Raw genomic sequence first — 20,160 nt, forward strand, 5'->3', positions numbered from 1 at the left:
GGCTATAAAATAAAATAAAATATTATCGACCCATACAATGGGAATATTACAGAATAATTCCCTCACTCTACTTGTTATTATAAAACATTAATAAGCCTTTACTGCCCAAATACAAAAATATCGAAAACCAAAGACTGTCCATTAACAGATCATCCTCCTTCCTCTGTTGCTGGGGTAAGCATTTCTCTTAATTAAATTTATTTCCCAAGTCTGCTGAAAATTTGAAGTAATAATTGAGTTTTTATTTCATATTGTTTAGATTCCGTTGCTTGGGTGTCATTCTACTTTATTTATGTTGGGGTTTACAAATTTACAAATATGAATAATTATAAGATTATGTTTCATTCAATACATATATACTTGCAATGCTCAACTAAACAGTCCAAGTGTTAAGTGTTTTTGAGTTAGCTAGGCGATTTTGTATCCTTCGTTCAACCAGATATGAATCTAATACAATCCTTTTTAGGTGTTCACGTTGAGAGCCAAGGGCTAACATGGCACACATACTGTCCACTTCTTCTTTTTGAAATTGCAAACCAGTGGCAAATGTGACCTAAGACATATCAATCAATGTTCCACTCTGTGTCCTACTTCTCTTGCTTTGCGACCTTCTAGAAGCCTCGTTTCACATAGAGTTTCAAGGCAAAGATGCTTTACTGTTTCCGCAACCACACTTTCTGCTAGCGAAGGAATCCAGACTCAACCTACTTCTGGGTTCAACCTGAGTCTGGGTGAACCATCAAAGCGAAAGCGTGTCATGATTATAGGTGGAGATGGCTATTGTGGCTGGCCTACTGCTCTTCATCTCTCAAACAAAAACTATGAAGTGGCCATTGTTGACAGCCTTGTTCGTCGCCTTTTTGACCATCAACTTGGTCTTGATTCTCTTACACCAATAGCATCAATCCACAATCGTCTCCGTCGTTGGAAATCTCTCACTGACAAGAATATCCAACTTCATATTGGTGATATATGTGATTTCGAGTTCCTATCTGAGACTTTCAAGTCTTTTGAACCTGATTGTGTTGTTCATTTTGGCGAACAACGATCAGCTCCTTACTCCATGATTGATCGTTCTAGAGCTGTGTTCACGCAACATAATAATGTGATTGGAACACTGAATGTTCTGTTTGCTATCAAGGAATATGGAGAGGATTGTCATTTAGTAAAGCTTGGAACTATGGGTGAATATGGGACTCCCAATATTGACATCGAGGAGGGATTCATTACAATTAACCACAATGGAAGGACAGATACTTTGCCTTACCCAAAACAAGCAAGCTCGTTCTACCACCTGAGTAAGGTCCATGATTCGAATAATATAGCTTTCACATGCAAGGCGTGGGGGATTAGAGCTACTGATCTAAACCAAGGAGTGGTTTATGGGGTGAGGACTGATGAGACTGAGATGAATGAAGAGCTCTGCAACAGGTTTGACTATGATGGAGTATTTGGAACGGCATTGAATAGGTTTTGCGTTCAGGCTGCTGTTGGACACCCACTTACAGTCTATGGTAAAGGGGGCCAGGTACTCCATCACACCACTTAATTCTACACCTACCAAGAAGGAGAAAGAGAACAGAGAAAAACATGAACACAAGCACACACGCAGTCACTCGAAAAATTTCTGTGATGGAACTGTCCAATGCTTTGTCTACATGTGTCATACATACTGCATATGGTAAAAGGACCTTTAAACTAGACCTGAACTGATGTTTGAAGTCCAGTAGGGCATGGACCTTAGTGGCAGAAACTAATATTACTCCTTGATTGCATATATTTTTGTTACTTTTACAATCCTTGATCGCATATAGCCTAGTTCTTTTATTTGCTCTATATTGTTTTATGAAGTAGATCTTCATTACCTTTCATTAATTTCTCATTTGCCTAAAATTCAGACTCGGGCATTTCTCGACATCAGAGACACAGTGCAATGTGTTGAACTTGCTATTGCAAATCCAGCACAACGTGGTGAGTTTAGGGTCTTCAACCAGTTCACCGAGCAATTCTCTGTCAATGAACTTGCTGCCCTCGTCACGAAAGTAGGTAAAAAGCTCGGATTGGATGTTGATACTATATCTGTGCCCAACCCACGTGTGGAAGCAGAAGAGCACTACTACAATGCGAAGCACACCAAGCTAATTGAGTTGGGTCTCAAACCGCACCTTCTTTCTGACTCTCTACTTGACTCTTTGCTAAGTAGTGCCATCAAGTTTAAGGACCGAGTTGACACAAACCAGATAATGCCTAGTGTTTCATGGAGAAAAATTGGTGTAAAGCCGAAGACTGTTCCAGCTTAGTTAAGTTATTCGAAGCTATGTCAATATGTGAAAGTTGACGTTAGTCATGTTGTTGTATTATATGGTTACTTAAATGTAACTTGGGTTGTCTTGGCTATAAAAAAGAAAAGAGGGAATCTTCTCTGAAGTTCTCATGTTAATGTTCTCAAAATATTTAGAATGAAATCTAAGACTATTTTTCTTTAATTAGCTTTGATCCGCATTGTTAAATTCAAAATTTGCCAACAACTACTATGCATTCCTGCAAAAAAACTTAGGCCACACAGCAACACAGCTCTGAGCTTGAGGTAACTAATTCAGAATTTACATACTATGGTTTTTACATTGAAAACGTTATATGCTGCTGTATATTTAGTGGAACTGGAGCCTCAGCTAAACTAAACCTACAATTGCAGATAAAGTAGAAGATAAACCCCAACATAACTGCTGGACTTTCATGACTGCCAAACCCAAAAACTACAAAAATAAGTAAATAACCCAGTATATTGTAGCTGGTATTCTGTGTTTCAAAGAATAACTAGAGCTAGTACGAGCCTACAAGTCTACACCAACGTGATCAGTACACCCTCTCCGAAGAGATAAACAAATTAGCACGAATCGTTTAGTATTACTTAAAATTTACAATACTAGATGGAACTGCTGCTAAACTCAAGAAGCTTTCACTTTTAATGAGAGTTCTTTCAGAGAGACCGCTTCAACCAAAGTTAGATTTTGCAGAATGTTCTAGGGAGTTGGGTTCAACCCCTACCTGAAGGAAGCCTACCATACTCATTTGTCCAAACTGCGATACAAACAACTTATTTTCATATTGATCTAGTTAGCCAGATGATAGGTGGGAGCAGTTGAAAAGTGTGGTCTTATATATGTTACAATTTTATCAGGATCTGATGAAAACGACCCTTCCAACAGAATGTTTTCCAAGGAGCTGCTTTGTAATTGGCGTTGTGGAATGTTCAATAAGAGCGTTACAGGCCAAAGCTACGTATAACTGAAACTGCTGGGAAGGAACGCAGAGATTATGATCCTGGATTCAAGATTGGCTTTAGACCAAAGGCAAGGAAATTTGTTTGTAGGTCTGAAACCCGATTAACGGTCATTGAGCGTCATTTGCAGACGTGACTGCAAAACCCCAACATAATTACTTGACTTTACGACGGCAAATTCTTCCCAAATAACCCAGCATATTATAGCCTCATAGCTGGTATTCTGTGTTTCAAACAATATCGAACTTGAATAATAGTACAAGTTTACACAGACGTTATCAATACACCCTCTCCTTGGCACTGCAAAGATGTAAACAAATTTGCAAGAATCATGTAGCACTACATAAAATTTAAAATACTAGGCATTCCATCAATTTCTAAGAATATTTACAAACAGATCATATCTCAAGCCTGTGGAGTAACAGGATTGAGTGTGAACAAAAACTGAGTAGACGGATGCAAAAAATGCCGTCCGACGACTAAGACTAATTATACAGAACATTGATGGGTTGGTTATATCAATATATACATGAACTGATATTGTTAAAACAAATTTTTTTTGCAACTAGCTATATTACAAATAAGCCATCTCTTTCTATCTTCAATTACCGCAAAGAATTTCCTAGTAACTTCATCTGGTAATGGTGGTGCTGAACCGGCTAGCTTATATTGTGAAACTCAAACTCATGTGCTGAACCGGCTGACCTCATCTCTTTCTTTCTGCCAGTTACTAACAGATGCTGAACCATCACTGTATCACTTGGGTTAGCGACACAGAGAAGGTAGAGCCTCATTTTCTTCCTTACATGGCTCCAGATCTCTGATATCTATTCTTAATTACATATCTATATCCACTGCACTCTACTCCCCAATGAAATGCATTCCTCGGCATCACATGGTAAATCCTTCTAGGACGAGAAATGAGTTGACTGGTCTAAGATGCAGTTGCATGACATAAATACTATAATGGCTTCTTTGCTTAGATTTACCAATTATACACCGTAAAGATCCACGCCTTTTCTGTTTATCTTATTGAACATAAGATGTGCTACTGTGCTGTCATACTGATTGGACCCAAATTCCACTCGCTCTGCTTTCCCAGCCCTGAAAATGAAGTTTAAATGTTGATCTTGTTAGCTGCAATCAGTAATCAGTCTGTTTGTTTAACCTAACAATAAGTAGGAAGGTTAAAAAGAGTTAATTTGTAACTAGTCTATTGAAAGGAAAAGGTAGTCTTCCCCTAAGGAGTCCTAACCCATTCTAGCGATGGCAATCACGTATATGCTACTGAGAAGTAAAGTTCTGTGAAAAGGTTTGAGAAGTACCTTGAAGTTTCTCTCTGATCATTTGATACTGCCGTCTCGTTGATTGTATGCTTTACAATTCGCTTCTCGTCTTTCAAATGCAGTTGTTCAGAGCTCCTGGCAAGACGGTATAGAGCATCCCGGAAACAAATACGTGTTTCTTGCGTCAACTACTCAAAGGCCAAAAGGACATAACATTAGATAGAATAATTAAATTATGCCGTCTTGAAATTTTTCAACAATCAAATTCCTCTCCTTATACCTGTGTCATAGCCACTTCAAGCTCCTGCAGCGCATTTTCTTCCATTGATGTCTCCTCATCCAACTGTCCATCTGCCATGGGGGATGTGTTTGTTTCACTGCCCAATGCCTGACATTTACCAGCATTACCATGATCAGTTTATTTGATCAAACCTAATTATTAGTCGAAATATCAATGAACATAGAATAAAAGCAAGTCTATTGTATGGAAGTAACAATAAGAACATAAAATGAGGTACGTTAAATAAATGGTTTGTGTTTATGCGCCTTACCTTGTCATAAAAAAATGAAAATGAAAATAAATCATAAACTGGTTAAATAAACATTGATGATTCAGGACGCAAATAAGAAATATTCAGGTCTGAGTTCATCTACTCAACTGCCTCTGCACCCCTTATTTTTGTATACCATTTTTTTAGCAAGATAAGATTGAGAATATTCAAGTATTTATCTTATTGAGCCTTTACCAAAGAAAAAAAAAGGCGTAATCTTATTGATCTTAAGTATATGTTAAGTAGGAACAGCCGAACAGGGATGTAATTTTATTAGAAAAGATAATATTATTATTAAGGAGCAAGTTTATGCATGTTCTTCTAATAAGAGTTTTACCTCACCTGACAACTTTCTACAGCTGGTACAAGAGCAACAAGACTCCTCCACGAAGCAGAAATCTACCAAAGATTCCAACAGAGCTGTGATAGACCTATCACAACCCTCTAGTTAATTTTAGTTATTTCATCGTTAGCTCAATGTGAATATCAAAAATTTTGAGTGAGCGTTAAACTGAACCAAAAAAATAATAGTAAAAAGAAAGGTGCTCTTGTAATTTCTCCAGAAGCTCAAACTTATGTGAAGGGTCAATTCTATTAATCCATGAGCGCAGCAAACTCTTGGGGTCGGGTTCAAAAGTCACACTAAAATCCACTTCGTTGGTGTCTGTCCGTATACATCCCCCCTTCACCCTTTCTCGACTTCTTCTTCACCATACCCACTACCCAACCTCTCTTTCTCCGTATCACTTCTCTCTCTCTCAATTCTCTATATTTCTCCACCTCCGCTACGCTCATGCCCACTGCATAGCAGTAAATCTAGTATATTAGGATAATTACTAAATACACGTTTGAAAACTTCCATTAAGGCATGATGCAAGCGGTCACGTAGACCATCTAACTGGCCAATGATTTAAGACTTAAACAGCAGAAAATAACAATAATAAACAAAGCAGTTCTTCCACTTCGATCCATAAATGGGAGTTCTCACATTTCTTGAGAGGGAGCCTTTTTCTTTTTCCGAATCGTACGAAATACTAGTTGAAGGTCCATCCAATTTGTCCCAGTCCATTGATGAAGGCACTTCAAGATACTTCAAATCTTCTCTACGCCATTGGTCCTTCGGAATACTCTGTGAGTCCATATCTACATCTTTCAGGAGATTATCAAATGGTACTGTGCTGCATTTTGACTCGGAAAACATCCCAACTGATTGGTATGTATTTCTCATCTGAGGCAGATCTTCTTGAAGAAATGAACTCCTGTACAGAAAAATGGTGAAGAATAGAAATTAGATCAAATTTACATCCAAGTATCGAACCAATAAAAGGCCAAACAACAGATAAATGAGTATAAGTATTCTGACAAACTACACATTTCCTATCTACTAGCAATAATTCAAGCGACTCAGGTAAGAACACAGAAGTTACACTGTACATGAAATTGTCATTCATTTGATCCATCTCACTCAGGCCATGGAGCTGATACTCAAGCCAATCACCCACAAGTCTTGTTTCTGAAGCCCAAACACCATAGTTACTAACTGGGAGTTCCCCACACATGCTCAAGCCTTCTTCCCATTGGAACGAATTGTCTTGAGACACAGATTGCTCAGATAGTTCTTGATCCTGTGGAACTATCATTTCACCGCCATCTCTACACATATACCACTCCATTTTATAAAATCTGGAATAAAGATGAAGAAGATGTTGTTATTACAAAAAAAAATCACATTTATACAAAATTTACCATAGGACTAGTAATCTAACTAAAAAACTAGCAGAGTAAGTCAATAAACAGACCATGACTAAACTATACTTTACAGATTTGTGTTCTTTTAACTTTGGTTTTCTCCAATGAAATAAACAGTAAACACTTCATAAATAAGTTTCCTGTCCTGAAGGCTGGAGTTTGGTCTAACAAGTAACAACGACCCAAAGGAAGTGACAAGTAAATAATGAAACCCCATAACCAGGCATATTCAACAACCCCAGCCCTTTATATTATATCACATAACAAACAAAGACATGGCCATAAAATAAGAAGAAATAAATGTGAAGTGTGAACATACATACCCTCAAAAGAAGTTTTTGTTGAAGCAGAGAGAACTAGTGAAGTATGTGTGTACAGTTAATTAGAGTGAAAGTGTTGCAGCTTGTGGGTTTTAACAGAAAAACGTCAAGGAAAGACGGACAACAGTGTCTGTCTTGAAAGATGAAACTGGCTTTCTAAGTAGGTGTCCTATATTTGTGGCTGAGAACAAACTTGTGGTGCTAATAAAACATCTAAAATAGAGAAAGGTAGTGGCTGGTAATCATCACATCTATTTCTCCCATACTATTGGTCCGTGTGGTACTTCATTTTGGCAAGAATTCAATACCAAGCACACAAAAGATTTTGAGTTTGTGGCTCAAATTCGACTACACCTTTGAATATTAAACTTTTACTCTTCTTCCAATATAATCTTAACTTATTATCAACTTGCAACTTTCAACTTGCAATGAGTGACCGTAGTGACATGCTCAAATGTTGTCACACGGAAAATAAACTTTTACTTGTTAAAATCATCGTTATCGGCATTAGTTGTTTGTTGTTTTACTTCTCTAAAGGCGACATGGACGTGTGGATAAGAGGCTTTTTTGATGCGCACTTACCTGCTACGAAGTATATGACACAGTAGATAATGTTGCATTTCTTGAAGCCAGACACAAAACCAAACCAAGATGTTAATGCCATCATGCATACGATTTCATGGTGGGACAATTATTACCATCATTGTGATCGACAACTTCTACTACTCGTTCATTATTATTAGACAAGTTTTAACACAACGTCATCGACCATACGTAAGAATAAGATTGTGTTTTCTCAATTAATAATTCAACCTCTGATATTCCGACATATATCAATCATATTTCAACCTCTGATATATATCGCCCGACATTAAAATTAAAATTATATAAAGTGAAGGAGAAATTAGGGTTAGGGTTTCGTAAACAAATTGAAGTGAATCACACACCAATTTAGTCAAGGTATGCAATTGAAGATATGGGGTTGTTAAAATTTTGATGAATTAAGTAGTATGTGTCTTTAAATTTATAATTACAACCATGTGGAATGTTAATTAGATTTTTGTTTATTTATTTTGCAGTTTTAAGGCTTGTATTGTGTGGAGATGTTTAAGAATACATTTCAATCCGGGTTCCTGTCCATCTTGTACAGCCTCGGGTATGTTTTGATTTTTTTTTTAATGCTACTTGTTTGTTATTAGCTACTGATTGGGGATTTGATGTTGTTTTGGTGTTTCAGGAGCAAGCCTTTGCAGATATGGGATAAAGAAGGTATGTGAATTATGGTCAATCTCTTTGATCGGTCCTTTTTATGTCTGTCTTTTTTTTTTTTTTGATTGGCAAGCCTGTTTTAAATGAGATCAGTAACTCTTTGATGCTGGCGGGGTTAGGTTTTACCGATTTTGGTAGTCGGGGGCAAGCCTGTTTTTAAAGAGATCAGTAACTCAATAGTGTGTAGCGTAGCGGGGTTCGAACCCTAGACCTTTGGTATCATCACCCAAAGGTTTTACCAACTAAGCTAGAAGGCACTGTCTTTCGTTACTTGTCCTTGGAGTTTGTAGTTTAGTAATGCAAAGAAGAAGTTGCAGTCTGTATCGCCACCTGAGAAAATTGTTTGGCTTCTTTTAGATGCCAAATGGCTAACAGTAGACATGGTGGTGCATCTTCTGCATTTTTCTTTCAGTCTTTGATCCATGAAACAAAGCAAGTGTAGTAAGACGATAAATGTAATGTGTGCTTGCATGTAAACTGGTAGTGGACCAAAGGTTCCAAAAAGAAATTTCTGGTCACATAATCACAAATTTGTGTAAGTAACCTCTAGTTGAACACATTCACATGCTTAGGTTTGTAATTAAAGTTTACAGGGTAAATATGTCTGACACTTGTCACTTTGATATGTTTTCATGCATTTTTTTATAAAGCTATTGTCAGACAAAAGCTAATGTTGAGATTTAAATTATTCTCAAGTAATTGACTTGCTTCAAGCATCTAACAGTCATATACTCCTTTTGTTGTGGATATCTAGTTATCAATGGACATATCAAAAGGATACAGGATGAAGACATCCAGTCCAATGTCCTTGATATTGTTGGCTCCAATGTCCAGACGACATACATTACGTGCCCAGCAGATCCTAATGCAACACTCGGCATAAAGCTTCCGTTCTTGGTTTTAATCGTCAAGGATCTGAAGAAATATTTTACATTTGAGATTCAAGTGTTAGATGATAAGAATGTCAGACGGCGTTTCAGAGCTTCAAATTTTCAAGTGTGTAAGTTTATAAATGTTCAGTTGGCATTGTCTAATACAGTAATACGAATTAATTTGTAACACCAATGTTTGGTTATATTACTCCACGGTCATCCTTTTTTCATTCCAATTTGCTATTTATTTATTTCAATTTAGTATTTGGATAATAAATGTTGTGGACATCAAAGAAGTTTATGTATCTTGTGTAATTTTTATGCAGGCTGTGACCCGTGTGAAACCTTTCATATGCACTATGCCATTAAGGTTGGATGAGGGTTGGAATCAGATCCAGTTGAATCTTGCTGATTATACAAGAAGAGCATATGGTACAAACTATGTTGAGACCTTACGGGTCCAAGTTCACGCAAATTGCCGCCTGAGAAGGATATATTTTGCTGATCGCCTGTATTCTGAGGAGGAGCTCCCACCTGAATTTAAACTGTATCTTCCTATGCAGGTGAGATAGTTTATTTTGTTGGTGAATCTCAGATGTTCTTATGTTTTTTGCTTCTTATCATATTATATTGTTTACAGAAAGCATAGAACCTTGAAGGAAAGAGCTGCAGAGACACATTTGAGACTCCACTCGCCAGCATACTGTTTCCATCAGTTCATACTTTTTCAAATCCAAGTACATGGATCTAGTTAAGAGATCCTATTTTGTATGTGTATTACTAATTGAATTTGTTCTCAGCTATGAACGTGATAACTTCTAACATGCTTGTCAGATATGAAATCTATATGTTCTCTGTTATAAAGTGACTTTAGGATGGATTTTATGGAGAAAGTATTATATATATTAAAGTAATATAGTGTCTTTTGTTAGAATGTTTCCTAATATTTATGAAAAGTTTGCATTTGCTGTGTGAAACATGGTTTTTAGCCTGTGTGGTGAAGGATTTCTTGTTCTCTTATTTATGAGAGATAAGTAGATCCTGTAGTCTGGGTACGTCTCTTATTGGAGTGATATTAAATCAAAATTGTGTGCTGTGAAGTATTTCTTGTTCTTTTGCTGATTAAAAGTGAAGTATTATAAGAAGATCACTGCACTGGGTTGATGACTTGATGTGATGAAATTTGTCCCACCATTATGGTTATCTGTGTAAGAGCCTGTCTGCTTTCATACAGATCAAGGCAGTCAAGATTCAAGAGATGCGATAACGAGGTCATAAACAGTCTAAAGTGTGTTTAGCAAATGAAACGCGCAGATTGGATACACTATGAGTCTTATAGGTGGTACTCTCAAATGGTTCTTCACCTAGAATTTATTATAGGTGGCTTTGATATTCAATATCCAGGGGTAATCGTCCTTTCTCCTACTTTCCTTTGGATAGCTTTAAGAAGGGTATGTTTTTCCTTTTATCACTTCATCATAGGTTTTTAAGTAACTCATAAAGACATAATAGAGATCCAGAGTACTCGGGTGCGGGCTGCCAGTTACTTGTAAGTTGAAACTGAAGAAAATTACTTGAAATGGCAATAGGGAAAATTCTGTACAAAAACACCCTACCTCTTGTTTATTTGCAAAGAATGATATAAGAAGTGAAACTAGAACAAGATTTCATACCAATCTTATTTGCTTCAGTGTAAAAGTGATCAAAGTATTTAGCTTACTGAAAGAACCAACAAACAATGGAAATAAAAAATAATTTAGCTTTACACCATGTACTACAGAACTGCGTGATTACAAATATTTTTTATAAGAAATGCGAAAGATAAATAGTTTCAGTTCAGGTCCCTTAGACCATGGTGGCCGAAACCCAAGCAGACTAGCATACATTGTGCCTTGTAAGGAATGAGAGTTTTTCTTCTTAGATCCTGTTTTGCCAGTTGTTTTTGGTCACTGTAGTGAGCTTTATGGATACCTCTGAAGCTTAAATTCCTCAAATCGGGAGAGCCTTTTAGAGCCTCATTGTGGGATCTCCTTAACTTGTCCTCATTGTCTGGTCTGCCCTCGGAAGCATTTTTGACGGAATTCTCCTTGACACTAAACCTATTACTCACTTTGCGGAAAGACCCATCTTTCCCTGAAGAATTCTCCTTGACACTAAATCTGTCACTCCCTTTGCGGAAAGACCCATCTTTTCCTATAGCACCCTTGCTCAGAGGTTCAGTTTTTTGAACTGTATGCCCAGGAAGTGTTGTGGGTGTTGGCTTAATAGGTTTATCACGGCTAGATCTCACTTGGGTCACTTGCGTTCCCCACGGTTGTCTTTCTTTGCCAATCTGCTCACCAAGGGTCAAACTTACATCCATGCTGAGAGATGTAGCATCTAGTGATTCACTAGTTTTAACAGTTGGCTCAGGGAGTGTTGTCGGTGTTGGTTTAGTAGGCCCATCAAGGCCAGATCTCACACGGTTCACTTGCCTTGCCGAGGTCAGTCTTGTAGGGTCAACCTGCTTACCAGGGATCAAACCCTCATCGTTTGTGAAAGTTGGTCTAAGAAGTATTGGTTTAGTAGGCCTCTGGCCAGATCTCTTATGGCTCGGTCTTGGTGAGGTTGATCTTTTGTGCTCAATCTGCTCACCATGGATTGAACCTATATCCTCATCAGGTTGTTGAGATTCAAAACCTGTCTCTTTTTTCTGGTGTTGGATAGTTCCTCTTGACTCGTTGGAGTTAAACCACACTAGGGGAGTCCGAAGTGGTGAAAGAGACCGAGCACGCCTATGAATGTTGTTTATCCCTGCTGCCTCCTTGCTGACATTCTCCAGTGCGGCCATGAATGGATCAAAACTATGCGTGTTGTTCTTGTTAAAGCTCCAACGACGAAATGGTCCTTTTAGTACTGAACTTGGGGATGTTGGGGAAGAACCACTGGAGCATCGGTTGCTATAGATATTGTTATCAACATATTGAAGACGAGGTGGTGGTTTCAATGGCATGACTTGGCCATCACAGAAGAGTTCATCTGCAAAGGCCATCGGAAAAATATGTTGCCCATATTGTGGTTGATGTTTTTGTTGCTCATCATGATGCATTGAGTGCTGTCCAGTCCCAAATTCAAAATCAGCATCGACAGAGCTATCTCTGGAATTCTCGACTTCTCGATATGAACCAGAATAAGAAACCAATGGAACATTATCAAGCCCACCGCCAGTTGGACTAGTTGCCATACTGTAAAATTGTACAGCAAGATGATTTATGTTAACTCTACCAGGACTGGGAGAGGCACAAGCTTTTGAGGAATCGCATAGGTTCATTGAAGTAACCATTTCCATTGAGCTAGATGCTCAACTTGCTAAGAATTTTGAAAAGGAAAAGGTGTGTTTAAACAAAATTTTAAGCCAAGTGAGTGGGGCTTGAGTGAACCACCTTTTGTTCCTTGAATTAAGGGGTGCTTACTTCTATATGTTTTGTATGGGTCTCCTTTATAGCTTCCTAATCTTCAAAGCCTAATTTTAAAGACAGAACATTTCTAAAAATTAAAGACCTTCGTCATGTCATTATCATCAGGCTTACATTCAGTAATCAGCATCATTTATAATTGTTTAACAGTAATGTCGTGCGGATTACGTCTATTATTTGTGAAATATCAATTAAAACATGTATTCTACCTAATTTTCTCCCCCCTCCTTTTGCAAAACAGAATAAGAGATAAGACCAAGACTTTGTCTTGTTGTTTTGAAACTTCTGACATTGGTATTATTCTTCCTAAGACAATATTTTCAGTATCAGATATCTACTTTTATCCTTAGATACCTGGTCTTGTGGTTTTTCCATATTATCCAATTTAAGGTTCCAAGGTATATACTCCTACTCCAGTAGTGTATGTATATTGAGATTTTTTTTTATATGAACATAATAATGGTTTTCTTATACAATTGTTTCAATGCATGTTCGCATAATCAATTAAGCTAGAAGAACGCTGAACTATGTAACTCTTTTGCTTTGTGTGCATCAGTGCATGTGTATGTCTGTATATATACAGTAATACAAACTTATGGAAGATTCCACACATTAACTGAAGACTGAACGGCACTTATTTACTGCTTAATGCATTTGTCCTGAATACCCCCTGAAACACTTGGTTCTTCTTTGTTTTACTATTAAATAATTCTGAGGCAAAGGCCCAAAGCCACGAGAGACGAAAAGTGAGAAGTAACAGTTGAATTTAAAGAGTTTCTTTCAGCTCGATATTTACACTTAGAATGATTCTAATTAGTGTATTTTAAGGAGCTTAACAAAAGGTTTTGTTTGCTGGAATCCAGAAACAAGTCACAAGTGACTTCCCAAAATTGGGGCAGAGTTTCCTCCGTTGTTTCCAGAAATACATTACTTAAGAGCACCAGCAGTTGTAAAAAGAGTTGGTCATTTAACTAGGCACTGAAAGTATTGTCCACATTCACTAGAGAACACAAACATCCTCCTTTTTGGAGACCTCACTCAATGCTGGATTGTTTCTAAAAAACAATAAATTGTGAAGAAATTAATTTTCAAATAAGTAAGGAGATGGACTCAGACAAATGCAGGTTTTCAAATTCAAATCTCAACATAATAGCCTCATCTGTGCAATAACTTACGACTTCATTGTGAATAGTAGTGAACTTAAAACATTAATTAGATAAACATGATTCACATGTCAATGTCTGATACAAGGCTTATTCTCCATCTTGGCACAGAACAATAAACCATCACTGGTCAAATTATTTGCCAATCTACAAGTTGGATTTTCTTGGCTCAGGCGATTCTTTAAATTAAGCAGGAATAGTCTCCCCTTTGAGTTTGTCATTAAAGAGGAGCGACAAAGATTTGATAAATCGTCATGGTTAGCCAGATTTTATCTCAAGACTTTAGGCAACGGCCGTGAAGATGCTCCATGCAGAAGTCTGACGAATCCTAGAAAACTGAGCTTTCCATCCGACTGTCTTATCCAATCGTTGTGAACTTCCAGCAGAGGAACTGAAAGCCCAAGTTCCTGGGGAAAAAAGATGGGCATTGAATGTAAATCCCACAGGGCATCACAGAAGGTTCTCAGAATCAGGATACACTAGTTAAATAAAAGAACAACCCTACCACGCGAAACAAGCACTAACAACTTCGGGCTATGCAAACACATACACGTATAAAACATACAAGAGATGCTTTTAGTTGTGTCTTACAGGAAATAATTAAGTAAATCAGAAAAAAACTGACATTAATGCAAGTTATAGGTTGATGTCATGTATGAAATTAAATTATGTATAAGACCTACCATTTGACAATGCAATGCATTATGTTTGTGAACTACTAATGCTCTTAATTTCTTAAATGAACAATATATACTGCCCATGAATAAACTGATGTACTCAAGCAATAGAATGGACAGTAGCCGATTCCAACAAACAAAACTTACTGATGCAAGTTCCTCGATAAAAATTGGCTTGTTTCCTTCATTCTCAAAGAGCTCATATGCACCATGTGCATGCTGCTCCCAACTCTCCATTGCCTCCATCTGATGCACACTTATAGAAGCAGCACAGAACTCTTCGAAATCTAGCTTTCTATACTGAAGAGAAGTCATCTGTAAAATGAAAATTTGCATTCAGCTACTCATTTCTCTGGGGTCTACAGTGACATTTCCATAAGCCAAAAGGATAGACAAACAGCCATTACAGTCAGTACCCTTTCAACGTAATCAAGAACCCGTGAATCCTTCATGGCATTGGTAGCAGTCTTAGTTAAGGCCTGCGAACCCAGCATATTAGAATAGGAAACAGGGAAATGAAGTAGTCAAGCAAATTAATATAAGGTTCAAAATATGACTAACAGACTAACCAACTTAAACTTCTTCATGGAGATAAATCCGCTTCTGTTTGGTCCTAATATTGTAAATTGCTTCTGAAAGTATGCTAGTTGAGATGCGGTCAATGTCTTTGCAAGGGCCTGTCGAGCAGAGATGGTGCATTAACTTACTATATAATAAGAGATTGTAATGCACACATCATTGTAAGTGCCATGAACTTGCATTTCACTTATAGTTTAATAAAATAATGTCTATAATTCTATATATGCCTTTTATTATATTTTGTTGCAACAGTTAAAGGAAACATACCACCAAAGCTGATTTTCTTAAAGGAGATGTACATATGTATGCTTTTACAAGCTTTAAGGTTAGAATGTCCAGAGGGATCTTGACACCTTGATAACTTGACAACCATGGATGACCTAAGAAAGGAGACTGCAGCATTAGGATTTCCTATTAAAAATAAAAACCTACAAAGCATTTCATAGGTTGGAGTGTTAGACTAACGTACTGAGAGCCTGGCTAGCAGTCAGTCTTTTACGGTAATCCTTGTTCAATAGACTCCTGACAAAGTCTCTTGCATCATATGAGAGAGAAGGCCAAGGGTCTTCTTCAAAGCTTGGTTCAGCCTTCATGATAACTCGGAAGACAGCAGATTCTGACCGAGCCCAGAAGGGTCGGCATCCACAAAGAAGAATATATGCAATAACACCAATACTCCATATGTCAGCTTCGGTTCCATATGACCTGAGCAAGGACTTCTGGAGCTACATAATATGCACTTCCTGTAATATCATTCAGCCTTTCATCTGGAAAATATGTTATCACATCAGTTTTTTTTTAAAACACACAAATGCAGCTCGATCTATATACTTGAGGCCTAGAACGAACCTGGTCTCACATAGTCAGACAATCCAAAATCAATGGCCTTCAATGAGGACTCTTCATCATTTGTGCTAAAAAGAAAATTCTGAAGTACAATATAACAAATCAAAGAGATATAATAATAAGTTGTTCTTGAATAGTAACTAATTGTATTTATAAAGTTTCAAAAAGCAACACTTTTTCCAAAAGTCTAATTGTCAACCCTTGGATCAAAATAACTGAGGAAGATAAATTTGACAATTACCTCTGGTTTGAGGTCACGATGAACGACACCTTGGAGATGGAAGAAGGCTGCAACACTTAGGATCTGGACCATGACAGCCTTGGCTTCTTTCTCTGAGTATTTACCACCTCTAAAAGTACATCAAGTAAATTCTCTGTTAGTGAATAGTGACTGTAAACTGTATACCTAAGGTAGAGACATAAGCAACAGGGGACAGACAAAAATTTGTCAAGTAACAAAGACAAAATACCTTGAGAGTATCCTATCCAACAGTTCACCTCCCCTGCATAACCTGAACAGAAAATTGTTAGCTCCAAAATTTCTGGTTATGAGCTGAGTTCACTTGAACTTTTCTAGTAATCAAAATTAATCATGTTCTTTTGAGTGACCAGAAATGTGACAAGTATTTCTGCATGAATAATGAACTGATAAAATTATTCAGAACGACTGGATAAAGTTGTACATAAATAAGCAACTAGCAACCAATATGCGATCAGTAGTATTGCCAGTATGTATGCTCAAGATATCAGGCACCTTTGGTTTCTTCATATTACATTAATGAACAGTTTAGACCAACAGAACCAATTGAAGCAAATTTTTCTGAAGAAAGCAAGCTCGGAAGTCAGAACAATCTATACTTACTCCATCACTATATAAACATTTTCCTCATCTTCGTAGGCACCATAGAACTGTACTAGGTTTTTTGTCCGGTCAGAGCCTGCAATATTCTTACTTCTCTTCTTACATCCTCGGTAGCAATGGCTGTTGTCATCTGCGAAAACATAGACCATGTTATGAGAATAATTATAATACTCAATGTGTGTTCATTGCGGAAAAAAACATATCTGAAGTTGCAAGTATAACTTAAAAGCTGTGCAGTAAACAGCAAGTTGGTCTTTCTCAGTTATGAAGAAGAACACACAAACCTTTGATTTTAGAATAACCTTAACAGCAACCTCTTGCCCCTTCAATCTTCCTTTCTTCACTCTTGCAGAACAAGTATATCCAAAATGCCCACTCCCAACTTCTTCTCCGAGCTCATACTTGGCGAATAATTGCTTAGAGAATCCAAACTCTTTATTCAACTCGACTTCACTCTCATCTCCCTCAGTAATTGAAGCTTCATTTGGCTTCACTGATCGTTGCCTGCCAGCAAGAAATGCTTTAATGTGCTTGGCAGGCGAAGGTGGCGGAAATGGTCGCTTAACAGCACGTAAAGGCGTGGAACTAGTCGAATGTACAGGCGAGTTCTTGTAAAAGCTAGGCAGAGGGCCGGGACTATAGAAGGGAAACTCTGAAGCTTCACTTGTATTGCAATTTACAGTGGGTTCGACGTCATTGAAAGCTGCAGAGTTTTCATGTTTTTTACTATGTTTTCCTAGACAAATTCCCATGGTTCAGTATAAACAAGAAGAACTGAAAACCAAAGGAATTGAAGACTGAAAAAATGGTGAGAGAAATCAAGTTCCCATCAAAGTAGTACTTTATAAATCGGAAAACCAATGAACATAATGAAACAAAAATGTTCTAAAAATTAAAAATGCTGGAAAGTAGAATTTGATCAAAATTCAAACAGAGGAATGCTTAGAACTATGACATCAATGCACTTGAAGACTAGCTAGTACACAATATTTCAAAAATGACAGAAAATGAGTTCTAAATTTTCAAACTAAACTTTGACAACAAGAAACTTTGGAAATGAGAGAGAAACCATTCCTTAAAACAGTCAAGAATGTTCAAGCTTGTTGTCCAGTAAGAAACTTGATAGCCAAGAATGAAATAAAATGATCAAAGTCAAAAACTTAACCCATACATGAAAGATGCTGAGTTAAGAACTAAATTTAGAAAGAACAGAAAAGGAATTGGTACTGAAGTATAGGAAAAAGAGAACATAACAAGAAGGAAGGAGGAGGAAAAAGTAGAAGGACGCTTTGATTTTGGTGTGATTAGAGTGGCATTTATGTTTTTATGAATGAATCATGCATGAATGTGCTTATTGAGGGGAATATAGGTAAATGGGTACCCGACCCGTGAATCACCATTTTGACAAACTTGGATAGGGGTTAAACACTTAAACTGGACTCATGCCTCATGGTGAAGCAGCATTGAAATTTGAAGAATTACAGGTTTGGAGTTACAACTCCAAAAGAAAATATAGTAAAACAAATATGAAAAATTTTAAAAACCAAACAATTCATGGATGTGGATTGTGCGCATTGTGATATAACTGATATCATTTGAACAAAAATAAAAAAAAGCTTTACAACCTTGGGAACTACTAGAGACGGACATTTGTAAATTCTTGGGAACTATTAGTCTATTAGGATGGCGGCATGGCGCGACATATGCAGATCCATTAGAGATGTATTACTTAAAAATGTCTAGATGATAACATTAACAATACTTGCTTTAGATTAATATTGCTCGCCAAATTGATGATTTAAATTGTTATATTTAAGATACTATGTATCAAGAATAAGAACAAATAAAAACTGTACAGGCTTTTTGGGACCTTGGCAGGTTGGAGTCTAATCACCAGTACCTGAATGCTTTTGTCACAATAAGTTGTTTAATGGTCCCTTTGCTACTTTTGAATACAAGTAGAGCCATTCATACCAAGACAAACACATGGTGATAAACTGATAACTGATTACTCTCTTGTGGCCCTTAGAGGTTTCAATATAAGATTTGGATCATTAGCGACCCAGATACTGGCCCATCAGAGATGCCTTTTCTTTGGAAGATCATGTCATGGTGTTACCAGACAAATTAGCACTTTGATCTCATCTCCCTTAAGGTTACCCCATACATTATTTTTCCTTAAAGGAATACACGGATACCGAACAAGTAGGAGCTCACAAGAGCATTATGCCTTTTGTATGTATTAGCCACTAATAATAGTTACAAACAAATCCAAATCAACCCGGGCAGATCAACATAATATTATTATTTGGATTTCCATCTCAAGTTTAAATAAACCTCGTTGAGATGAACAATATTTGTAGCAATGCTTTCCAATCCGAGAACCAATGAATTGTAGGTAATTCAAATAATGAAATTTCTTAAGATGATGATACATATATATCAATATATGAGTTGTTGCATGCTGCAACACAATATCATTAGCATACATTGTTTGCTAAACTAGTCCAAAATGTTATCCATAGGGTTTAGTTCATACGAGAAAGCCATACGGGTTTCGAAAATATGGTAGGCGTGGTCTGGTTAAAATCCAGGGCCTGAAGCGATGCACACATCCAATCTGTGTGTCTGATATCTGTGGTCCTGTGAAGACCTTCTTGGAGTTCAGCTCTTGGACATTAAATGCTTCATGTATGGACTAGGCTTCCAATTTTTACTCTTTTGGACATTGTTATGGTCTTAAATTCTTAATATATTTGTTAAAACTCGTTGTAATGGGGAATACTGTTACATGAACGGTCTCAATATTCAATAATACTTCGAAACTATCAGTCTATCATTCAAACTTTTCTTCGGTAACAAATTAAACTATCAATCAAACTTGTTGCTAGTACTATGATAACCTGAAAACTAATTGGTGTGGACGTGTGGTCAACTGGTCATACACTCATACTTAATCATTTAACTGATAGGTGGCCAATTAGAATACATTTTCAGTCTCATATATATTTCTGCCGAAGCAGGCCATAGGGCATCATATTTGGGATTGAGACCGTAGTGTTATTTCATTGTAAACCTCACAATGCTGTGAAGGAACTAAGGATATAACAAGGTTTCCGTGTGGTTATGGTTTGATTGGTTGATTATTTAAAACTTTGCCATTTCTGAGTTCTGACTTGGGAAGTAACATCATGCTTCTCCAGCTTGGACTTCCCATTGATAATACCGGCCTATACAGGGAAAATGAC

At 37.1% G+C, this 20,160-nt stretch overlaps 4 protein-coding genes and 1 pseudogene across 6 annotated transcripts; 2 read left to right on the forward strand and 3 right to left on the reverse strand.

The window, feature by feature from the left end:
* Nucleotides 1-494: 494 nt before the first annotated feature.
* On the forward strand, nt 495-2,486 carry SQD1 (sulfoquinovosyldiacylglycerol 1). The gene is given in 3 exon segments (XM_086578345.1): nt 495-519; nt 522-1,528; nt 1,899-2,486. Coding segments are annotated over 3 exon segments (1,434 nt in total). The 3' UTR covers nt 2,301-2,486.
* Nucleotides 2,487-3,617: 1,131 nt separating this feature from the next.
* Nucleotides 3,618-7,476, reverse strand: LOC147484674 (uncharacterized). Of its 2 annotated transcripts, none has more exons than XM_086577792.1 (6): nt 7,193-7,476; nt 6,555-6,803; nt 6,109-6,379; nt 4,850-4,957; nt 4,609-4,757; nt 3,618-4,387 (listed from the first exon to the last, which is right to left on the reverse strand). In XM_086577792.1, the coding sequence occupies exons 2-6, from the start codon at nt 6,791-6,793 to the stop codon at nt 4,276-4,278; spliced, it is 879 nt and encodes a 292-aa protein (XP_086433918.1). In that variant the 5' UTR covers nt 6,794-6,803; nt 7,193-7,476; the 3' UTR covers nt 3,618-4,275. The 2 variants fall into 2 exon arrangements, with proteins under 2 accessions (XP_086433918.1, XP_086433920.1); XM_086577794.1 differs by lacking the exon at nt 7,193-7,476 and adding an exon at nt 6,920-6,967.
* Nucleotides 7,477-7,924: 448 nt separating this feature from the next.
* BUG22 (cilia/flagella-associated protein) lies at nt 7,925-10,210 on the forward strand. Its single transcript, XM_086578186.1, has 6 exons — nt 7,925-8,149; nt 8,269-8,345; nt 8,427-8,458; nt 9,213-9,454; nt 9,657-9,893; nt 9,971-10,210. Exons 2-6 carry the CDS (start codon nt 8,293-8,295, stop codon nt 9,977-9,979), a joined length of 573 nt encoding a protein of 190 aa, XP_086434312.1. The 5' UTR covers nt 7,925-8,149; nt 8,269-8,292; the 3' UTR covers nt 9,980-10,210.
* Nucleotides 10,211-11,055: 845 nt separating this feature from the next.
* On the reverse strand, nt 11,056-12,818 carry LOC147484676 (uncharacterized). The gene has a single exon (XM_086581037.1). It carries the CDS (start codon nt 12,656-12,658, stop codon nt 11,162-11,164), a length of 1,497 nt encoding a protein of 498 aa, XP_086437163.1. The 5' UTR covers nt 12,659-12,818; the 3' UTR covers nt 11,056-11,161.
* Nucleotides 12,819-13,980: 1,162 nt separating this feature from the next.
* LOC147484677 (CDPK-related kinase 7-like) lies at nt 13,981-17,810 on the reverse strand (annotated as a pseudogene). The gene is made up of 11 exons (XR_015204990.1): nt 17,197-17,810; nt 16,913-17,042; nt 16,521-16,562; nt 16,292-16,400; nt 16,054-16,132; nt 15,674-15,971; nt 15,472-15,584; nt 15,195-15,302; nt 15,042-15,104; nt 14,773-14,940; nt 13,981-14,355 (listed from the first exon to the last, which is right to left on the reverse strand). The product of XR_015204990.1 is annotated as a CDPK-related kinase 7-like (transcript).
* Nucleotides 17,811-20,160: the final 2,350 nt, after the last annotated feature.

The sequence above is a fragment of the Coptis chinensis genome, chromosome 8 (assembly GCF_015680905.1).
Source record: "Coptis chinensis isolate HL-2020 chromosome 8, ASM1568090v1, whole genome shotgun sequence".
Lineage (NCBI taxonomy): Eukaryota > Viridiplantae > Streptophyta > Magnoliopsida > Ranunculales > Ranunculaceae > Coptis > Coptis chinensis.

Coding starts and splice junctions, on each gene's coding strand:
- LOC147484674 (XM_086577792.1), bottom strand. CDS start 6,793: ATGGAGTGGTATATGTGTAGAGATGGCGGTGAAATGATAGTTCCACAG. Junction 4,758..4,849: donor TTGAAGTGGCTATGACACAG/GTATAAGGAGAG, acceptor GCCTTTGAGTAG/TTGACGCAAGAAACACGTAT. Junction 4,388..4,608: donor GATCAGAGAGAAACTTCAAG/GTACTTCTCAAA, acceptor CTTCATTTTCAG/GGCTGGGAAAGCAGAGCGAG.
- BUG22 (XM_086578186.1), top strand. CDS start 8,293: ATGTTTAAGAATACATTTCAATCCGGGTTCCTGTCCATCTTGTACAGC. Junction 8,346..8,426: donor TCCATCTTGTACAGCCTCGG/GTATGTTTTGAT, acceptor TTGGTGTTTCAG/GAGCAAGCCTTTGCAGATAT. Junction 8,459..9,212: donor GCAGATATGGGATAAAGAAG/GTATGTGAATTA, acceptor GTGGATATCTAG/TTATCAATGGACATATCAAA.
- LOC147484676 (XM_086581037.1), bottom strand. CDS start 12,658: ATGGAAATGGTTACTTCAATGAACCTATGCGATTCCTCAAAAGCTTGT.